General features: G+C 38.3%; 1 protein-coding gene across 1 annotated transcript; it reads right to left on the bottom strand.

Moving 5' to 3' along the window:
* Positions 1-608: 608 nt before the first annotated feature.
* On the bottom strand, positions 609-8,661 carry LOC113172087 (STARD3 N-terminal-like protein). Its single transcript, XM_026374908.2, has 9 exons — positions 8,539-8,661; positions 4,925-5,284; positions 3,142-3,219; positions 2,971-3,048; positions 2,429-2,482; positions 2,134-2,251; positions 1,596-1,694; positions 1,126-1,193; positions 609-1,026 (listed from the first exon to the last, which is right to left on the bottom strand). Exons 2-8 carry the CDS (start codon positions 5,126-5,128, stop codon positions 1,129-1,131), a joined length of 696 nt encoding a protein of 231 aa, XP_026230693.1. The 5' UTR covers positions 5,129-5,284; positions 8,539-8,661; the 3' UTR covers positions 609-1,026; positions 1,126-1,128.
* Between the last annotated feature and the right edge of the window lie 711 nt (positions 8,662-9,372).

Raw genomic sequence — 9,372 nt, 5'->3', positions numbered from 1 at the left:
AAAAGATTAGAGGAATATGGATGCTGTAAACAAACTGCTGTAAAAAGAAGGGCTTAATACTATAATATAGAGTAAAATAAGAAAACAGGACAACCATTTAGTTTCACATTTTAATGACTATTTAACAGACAAGCTTTTCATAAAAACAAAACCACTGGGCTTCCAAGGCATGCACAGAGATATGTACACTTTTTTTTCCATCTCACATTAAGCTGCAGCTGCTGGTTAAAGCAGTTTACAGTTCATACAGTGACTATATCCCGATCCTTCATGTTTAAATGCTGCAGATTTATGGCTCATTGTGTTTCAGAATATAATACTTTTCTAATCATTTAGAAGCAGACAGTATTCTTCAAATCCCTATAATATTGTTCCAATGCCTCATGCAAGTTGTTTCAGTGCGTTTTAAGATCTGGAAGTAGTCAATACATTTTAAAGAACCCAGTTATAAATGCAGTAAACTGTATTTATTCTTCCCCTCGTTGGCTACAAACATGGTCCATATGCTTAACACAAGCTGAAACATTCCTTCTTTCTTTAGGCGGAGAGCTTATTTTCCCACAGTGACTTCAAAACTGAAGATGACCAACAAATGAAAAGTAAACATGTTGGAAATATTAAGACATTTATTGCTTTGAAAGAAAAAATACTGAGTTTCTTCAACTTTTGTATAAAAACGTAAGCAGGACAAAGTTGAATACGTTTCTTTTCTGTTCTGACACTGAAATATATCTACAATAAGTTTATTTAATTTTTATTCAACCAAATCCTTTAATATGAATTCTCTTCGAAGGTTCAGGGTTCCTGAACCACGTGGAAAAGCTAAACCCTAGAGCGATTTTACCTAAATTGTTTTTTTAAGCGGCACTTTTCCAAACTCGTGTACACGCAGTAGAAGGCTGATATCAGAGAGTGAGGTGCAGTCGTACGAGGACGAATAAAAACTAAAATGGCAGCACGTGTAAGGCAGATTTCTCTCAGTAGCACAACGAGAGGAAGAGAACTTCACCCTCACAAATTCAGATCCTGAGGAGATCAAAAACAGGAAATGGATGATTCAGCTAGATTTATAATCTCCCTTAAAGAACATACGTGACGAGTTAGAACATACGTAAACCTTGTTACCTGTTAAGTCACCTTCTGAAGGAGCCCTTTTTCTGGATCATGTTTATCATCCAGATCCTCGTCAGAGTCTGAAAACAGGTCAGTGTGAAAATAAGAATTATTTAAAGTCATCTAGACAAACATAGTTTCTTGGCAGGAATTAGATGATAATAATAAAATAGGTGCTAATCTCATATTAAATAACTAATGGTCCAGTCTGAGGCTGCAGGCGGGATTTGTTTAGCAAAGCATAAAGACTGGACTCAGGGGAAAACAGGTAGCCTGGTTCAATCCAAACGTCAGCTCTGCAGGTAACAAGTTCCCTTTTTAGCTCCATTTTGAGATTAATGAAGGTTTGATGAGTTCAAGCAGCTACGTTGAAGTGCACAGTTTAACTTTGGTAAAACATTTACTCAGCTTCCTTTACCGTCATGAAAAGTACGAGACTATCAAAAACTAAAATCACTGAATGAAGGTGGGAGTAAACAGACCTGCCACAGACTCTGGTGGAGAGTAGAACTGTCCTTCAGATACAGGACCCGGATACAAGAGGGGAGGTCGCTGTGCATCGCTAATAAAGGACTGATATCCTAAAAAAGGAGGACACGTATTAATCCTGCTGAGAGTACTGATACTATAGTAATATTACTATGATAACAGTAATATCAGTATTCTTCTGTTCCCATTATTACAGTGTTTAAAAGGCTAGTTACATTAAACAGATAGAAGTACTGCTTTAGTAAATTAATTTATACTAATGAGTGAGAGGTTCCAGTGACAATACTCACTTTTAATGGTAGTAAAAGTACTTAGAATATTAATTTTAGTAGTACCACTAACAGCAGCAGCAGTAGTAGTAGTATTCATTGTATTAGTATAAATACACCAATAAAACAAGTCTAACACTGTATCTGTACTTCATTTATACATTATTGTATTCGTACTTCAGAATATTAACAGGAGGTTTACTGCAGTGTCACGAGTAACGGTACTAACAGTGGTAGTAAAACAGGTGAAAGTGCGACTCACTGTTTTCGTCTTCGGCCTCCTGAGGCAGAACTTTGAAGTCGAGCAGCCACGTTTCGATCCAGGCCAACACGAAGGAGATGATGGGTAACAGGTACCCAAAGGCCCCTTGAGAGAGCAGCTGCACAGAGACATTTAGTGTTTAGTAAAGTGACTGTGGTTCCTCATATGGACACAATCAATCAGAATATTTAATATCAATAAGTGATATTAAGAATGTTTGTTTATCATCCAAACAAACAGGTTAGAACCAGACAACAGCAGTACTGACACTGAGCAGCAGAGGGCGTAATGATACCTTTGACAGGATAACTTTAACGATGAGGAACGCACAGCTGACTGCAGTGGTGACCTGTACAGACAGAGATCACACTCACGTCAGTGGAAACCATCTCATATAGCTTTTCATGTGTTACATTTTGAGTATATCATTGTTTATGACTTATAGCTGCTAAGACCAAGACACCATGAGAGAAAAACCAAGAAAAAATAACAGCTTACAACTCATAGGGACAGCATGCAGTGTGTTCTCTTCAGTTTCTATTACTATATTATGTTATATTATATTATATTATATTATATTATATTATATTATATTATATCACACACACAAATAAAAAGGACAAAAAAACAAAAAGTAATATTCTGGTTTTAAGTGGTTGGTTGAGTTCCAATGAAATAACAGAAATAACAGACACCTCTTAAAAGGATAAATATTCAAAATAAATCGAGGAGCAGGATAAAAGACTTGGTTCTACTAAAGCCAAGACACTGATTTCTTTTGTCTAGACAGCCCCCCCCCCTGCTCGTACAAACTAAGAAATGCTCATGATAACTTACTGCTATGGCCCACCAGTGACGAAGCTTGCACACGGCGTAGGCCAAGATGAGAGTGGCAAACCTGAACACAGCCAGGAGCTGAGGTAGGAGAATAAAGGTAAGTAAAATAAATAAATTAATTAATAAATAGGGGTTATCTGTGTGTGAAATGTGGAAAAGTGAACGTCTTACAAAGATGTCGAAGAAGGACGCGTGGTAGTCGTAGTGCAGGACTTCCTGATTCAGCTGCTTCTGAATGCCGCCGTTCACCTGATCACAAACACAAAGATACTCAATAAACCAAACCTCAGCCACACTGATCAATGAGTAAGATTTACCAGGAAGACACTGTGGTACGGTCCAGAAGTACAGTACATGAATCATCGTCTTTAACATGTTTTAAAAACATATTTATGAGAACCAGACTTTAATACAAGTAAGACATGCAGTTTAAAATAATTAACTCTTTACTCTATGTTAGTAGCAACTAGTCGCAGAATAAGAATATGATGAATAATATGGCCTCGTTAAGTATGTGTGTTATTGTATGTATGATGTAAACTACAGCAGAACTTCTTTTAAACTAAAGACTCATTGTGTCAACAGGCCAAATACACTGTAAACACTGCAATACCCAATAAAATAAATACACAAGAATACTTTGTACTGAAATCCAAACTGTGGGTTTTGCTCGACAGGATCTGGTTTATTCAGCTGCTTCATCAGCTCCACTGGTATCATCAGTATGACTGGAATGAGATACTTGGCACAAACCTGTTGGAATTGTTTTGGTGACAAACTCAGCTCTGGAATTTTTCAACTATACAATGATGTTATTGATATGTTCATGAAGTTTTCAGTCTGTTACTCTGAGACGACACAGGCCCGTGTGTAGTTTTAGTCTCATATATACTCAAGCTGCACGTCCTCACTTATGTTCAGTGTGTGGTACACAAGTTAAAAACCTTAAAATGTTCAGTTTCCAGTGGTTTATGTAGAAGAAACAGGGAATCTTCAGATTTGAGAGACTGTTATCAGAGAGACTTACTTTCAAATAACTGAAACAAAGATGGTTTTCATGGTTTTAACCAACATAAATGTTGAATAAAACTAACAGCTGCTACTGCTACTCCTCTAAAGGTACAGTACTTAGAAGTACTACTTCTTTTACCTGTTAGTAGTAGTAGTACATCTGCTGCTTTGTTTTCAAACCCATGGTCATAACAGAGTAATGTTAACAAGTGAACCGCAGATATTTGTTCTTGCAGAGAGGAAGGAAGATGAATATACAATGACACAGGAAACTGCTGTGTGCACATTTGGGTTTTCAGACCCAGAGAGTCTGCAGACAGTCAGATAAGAAACGTTTAACGTTACGATGTGAATCCATGGACTCTCGTTCCAAACACCTTCATATAAAATCTGAGCGAGTCCCTCTGTGCATCCACAGCTATTTGAATTTATGAAATCTGGAGCAGTCTGAGAATGTGGGCTGCAGTGAAATCACTTCCTCCTTCAGGACACTAAGTTTTAAAGCTGCGTGACCTCGAGCTACTTCTCCAGCAGCACCTGATCTAATTCTGTTCGGCCTCGACACAAATCAAACATTTGACTGTGTTCACAGCTTTGGTTCACAACCAGTTTCTAGTATTGATATAAACGAAGGGGAAAAAACACCACCTCCACCACCTTCATATCATTTAATAATAAAAGTTCAGAACATAAGTTAGACCATGGAATGATGTAAAAAACCTCCACAAACTAAGAATGGAAGTTAAAAAATGTTGAACATTCTCACTTATTTTTTCACTGTATTAAATAAACAAAAGCTCATGACTGTTGTGTTTTATCAGCTTAGAAACATTGTGTTTGTTATTATTTCTAAACCTGTATCAAATTAAATACCTCAACATCATAATTTAGAATCGCCAATCAAACCGTCTGAGACGGACGTTCAGTAACAACCACGTCTTACATTGAGCTCTATGATCCAGAGCAACGTGATGAACAAGAGGTCAAAGGTGACGAAGAGGCAGAAGGTCCTCCTCACATCAGAGATGCACTTCTTCTCCCCGGCTTCGTACGACTCCCCCCTCATCGAGCTGGGCATGGTGTGGACAGACCCCCTCCCTCTGCCAGTCAGCCACGATTCAGAGATGCTGCTGCCGCCGCTGTCCATCGCTGGCCCCGCCCTCCGAGCAGGGCCGGCCCCGCCCTCTGGTCAACCTTCAGAAGGTGGGCTGAGTCAGGGGACGAGGAAGGTCATCGAAGCAGGACACTGGGCCGGTTCGGTGGACGTGGACTCACTCTGTGCTGGAAAACAGCATCACTGCATCTGCAGGAAGGACGAAGCAAAAACCAACGAGTGAGAAAGAGATTTATCTACAGTTTAACGTGAGGATAACACGGGTGTCGCTCTGTATCTTCTCTCTGTTAACTAATCCACAAAAAACCTAAAACCACGACATCGTAGTTCTGTCTGACCTCTCGTCCAATCACAGGAACATGGCCACAAACCTATTGGTTCCTACTGAAGATGCCATGGATGATCAGAGGGGAAGTGAAAATTATACAGGAAGGGTTTGAAAACTTCTCACCTCAAACACCACAATTCAAAATAATAAATTCCTACATCAACACCGACAGGTCAACACACACTGCAAAATGAACCCTGTCTTAAGTGAACACACCATGTACAAGGTTTTACTGTAGGGTACGAATAAAGTTGGAATACATATATAATAATAATAATAATAATATCACTGCTTTTCAGGTGCAAAATTAAAGATCTCCTCCACTTAAAAAATACAGTTCACTGTTTAACAAGTTTTTATTTCCACTGCTACACAATCCTGATAATAACAGCTACTGTCTGTGTGACATGAGATCTGCCCTTGAACGACCAAAACGCTTGATGTTGTTTTAGGAAGTGAAACAATCTGCACTTTTGCCTTGACTGTAAGTTACGCTGAGAGAGCAACTAAAATAAACGGAGTGTAGACATCGCAGCAGATTTCTGCTTTTTATTTAAACTATTTGTGTGGCTGCACGTCAACATTTGCATGTTTTACACTTTTCAACAGCCCAAAAACTCCACAAGAAGCAGTTCCTATATTTGTAATATTTTTAAATATTACATTTTTCCAATTTCCAATGTGGATGGCAGCTTCAGCACACGTAGGTTACCGCCATCCATCAGATGATCAGTAAATGATCATAAATGACGTCAGTGTGTTCTGCTGGGGAAACGTGAGCGATGTCATATGAAAAAGAAAGAAATAAGCGAGAAAACACTCCCACAAGTCCCGTTTGTCAGATTTTCCCTGAAACAAAAAAACTCCAGTATCTGTCTCCAGTTTCCTTTTTACACCAGACTTGATGATTTGATCCTTCGCTGCTGCTTTTTTTATTAGGGCGATATTACTGTGACCAAAACAATACAGTATGTCCTCATTTCCTAATACTCATTGTGTTTTTAACAGAAACACTTTTACAAATAGTATGTCTAAAAGCACAAGATATGTAAAACCATTTAAACCATACATTTATTTATACGCGACATGTCATGGATGCGTTTGTTTTTTTATAAAACTAAATCTAGTGACCTACAGCAGGAATGTTTATAATGTTTATATAACATTTATTTAAGAAGTCAGAGGATTTTTATCCAGCTTGACCTTAATTCAACTTCTAAAATCCCCATAAACAATGACCAGTGTAACATTAACAAAGGTCTTGATGGAACTTTAGCTTTAAACATTTTCATAACAATGTTTGGAGGCAAATTCAGGATGCACATAGAAAATGAAGGTGATTACTGACGTTTTAAATGTAGAGATAAGTTCAAATTACAAACAGCAATAAAAGAGCAAACTGAGATTCATTTTCTAGTGGAAACTAGAAACCGATTCAAAAACGAAAGTTTAAATTTCCTGATGTAAGAGATGAATGCTGGGGAAACCGACAATAGTTTCCTGTTCCTGTTTTTGTGGTCGATAACATTTTTGTGGAAACTCTGCACTAGATACTAATCTAATCTGCAGCAGCGATTACAGTTTCACATTGGGTGTGATTTTTAACCAGCCGTCAGCTGACAGAGGTCGATGGGAACACAGGTCTGACTGGTTCAAGTGAGCAGAAACTGGAATCACTATTGAATTCAGTCAGATGATGAGAAGTGATTAGTCTCACTGTTATCCTTCAAATACAGATAATTTGTACTATTGATGCATCTGCCAATTATTTTTTGGTGAATTGTTTTATCTCCCAAAGCCCAGAAAGTAGTGAAATGTGCCTCAATTAATTTATGAAATATGTATTTATGGTCAAAATGGAAAAAATATTCAGTTCACAATCACATCTGAAACCATTTTAGAAGCTGTGTTGGGAATTCTCTGGTTATTCAGGCTAGTAATTAAATGCTAAAATCAAACTCAAATCAACATTAAATCATTGTGCAGACAAAAATGTCTGGTCTAGTGTTTGTGTGTCTCTACTTCTGTCATCGTCACACACTCATGGATGTGAACACCACTCCACCACTGCTGGAAATATTTCTGGAGAAACCTTTATCTCTGGGCAGTAAAAAACTAGTTCTACTTTTCCACCAGTACAACTGTGATTCGAGGGAAAACTGCAGCCGGCTGAGTGATTTGTAATAATCTGAAACTGTTGCTTTGTGCTTAGATTCCTACAGACTTAATAGGCTGCTCTCATTTTAGCTGATCACAGGGACCTTTACAGATTACTGATATCCACTGAAACATTTGTGCAACCATTTCTCCAGTCAAGCTGAACACATTTGAACAGATAAATGGTGTAGTTTCTTAAGAACAAAGCACATGTGTGGATATTACTAAATAAACACGACTAATACCTAAAATTATTGGCTGAAATACATCAGAAGACCAGCCATGAGTATAATTAACTGACTTCTTTTGGATCTTTCATCTGTACTTGTCTCCACGTCCAATATTCACCATGCTTTTAGCTCGGTTCTTCACCAAATCACATACATATCTGGCTCTTTAGCTGCTAAATGCTCTGCTGTGTTTCACTAGAATCACCAGAGCAGGTGAAGCTAAAAAACAAATAGGTCAATGAGCTAAATGAGTAAAATCAACACAACCAGCTACAAGACGGTTTGTGAGGCTTAAAGCAGCTTAATCACTGCAATTCAATAATATTAATTATTATATAATAATAATAAAAAGAAGTGTCACTGCATTAATTCAGCACTGACTGTCAGAGAAGAGGCCACCACCATCAGTAATACTTTCTTTAGCATAGCTTTAGCATACACCTGAGCTGCTTTAGACAGTAAAGGAGCAAATGTGACGCAGAATAAAAGGTGAAGTAAAAGGAAACAGACAAACACAGAGCAGATGAGAGGACATAATAAAACACAGAGCAGATGAGAGGACATAATAAAACACAGAGCAGATGAGAGGACATAATAAAACACAGAGCAGATGAGAGGACATAATACAACTGAGGTGTTTACCAGCTGCACAGCTAACGTTAGCTAGCAGATTAGCTTCAACTCATGTGCCTAAACCGGCTTTTAAACGGCTCCACAACGGCTCTTACCTTTCAATCTCGTTCCCTAAGGTGGTTTATTTTCCGAATCCGCCCTGAGGTGGTTTCAGTCGAGCAGATATTGACCTCACCGCAGCAGACGAGCGATCTGTTTCCCCTTCGTGAGCTCACACAGGACGGAAGTAGCCTGAATGTTAAAAAGTGACGCGGGGGATTCTGGGATATGGAGTCCGCTAGACTGAGGCAGCGGAGCGGTCCGCGGTGTCCCCCTAGTGTCTTTTAACTGAACTCTGTGACTTTCAAACAAGACAAGACATTGGGCCTTTATCGTCTGTTGCACGACTCCCTGATCCTCTCAGATCTAGAGATATGCTCACTATCATCCTGCAGAATGCACGTGTTATCGTGGTGCAGTTCAGAACAGAGATATTTACTCTGTGCAGACCTTATGGCAAAAGTTTACCTTTGTAATTTTCCAGTTTTAACATTACAACGCTGTCTTAACACCAACCCTCTCAATACTCTTACATCTGAATGGGAGTAAATACAGACAGGTAGAAACCTGGTGTGGTGTTTGAGTACCAGTGTTTCAGTGTTCACATGCGTCATGGGTCATAATGTGCATTTGGCTCCATTATAAAGTTAAATTTAGGTCCATGCTACAATTACAAAGTTACAAAAAACATGTAGAAGAATAATCTCTTTAATGTTTGTGTTCATAATAATTACAGTTTTATACTTTAAGGTATTACATTATTTGTGCATTAGTGTAAACAAAAAGGGTTCTGGTGATTTCTTTGTGGCCCATGATGATGTATACTTTTGGAGGGATTTTTTTTACATATTATTAAACTATCTTTCCTGGCAATATTCATCTCAATTGGT

The sequence above is a fragment of the Anabas testudineus genome, chromosome 17 (assembly GCF_900324465.2).
Source record: "Anabas testudineus chromosome 17, fAnaTes1.2, whole genome shotgun sequence".
Taxonomy (NCBI): domain Eukaryota; kingdom Metazoa; phylum Chordata; class Actinopteri; order Anabantiformes; family Anabantidae; genus Anabas; species Anabas testudineus.
This window is presented reverse-complemented; position numbering and strand designations above follow the sequence as displayed.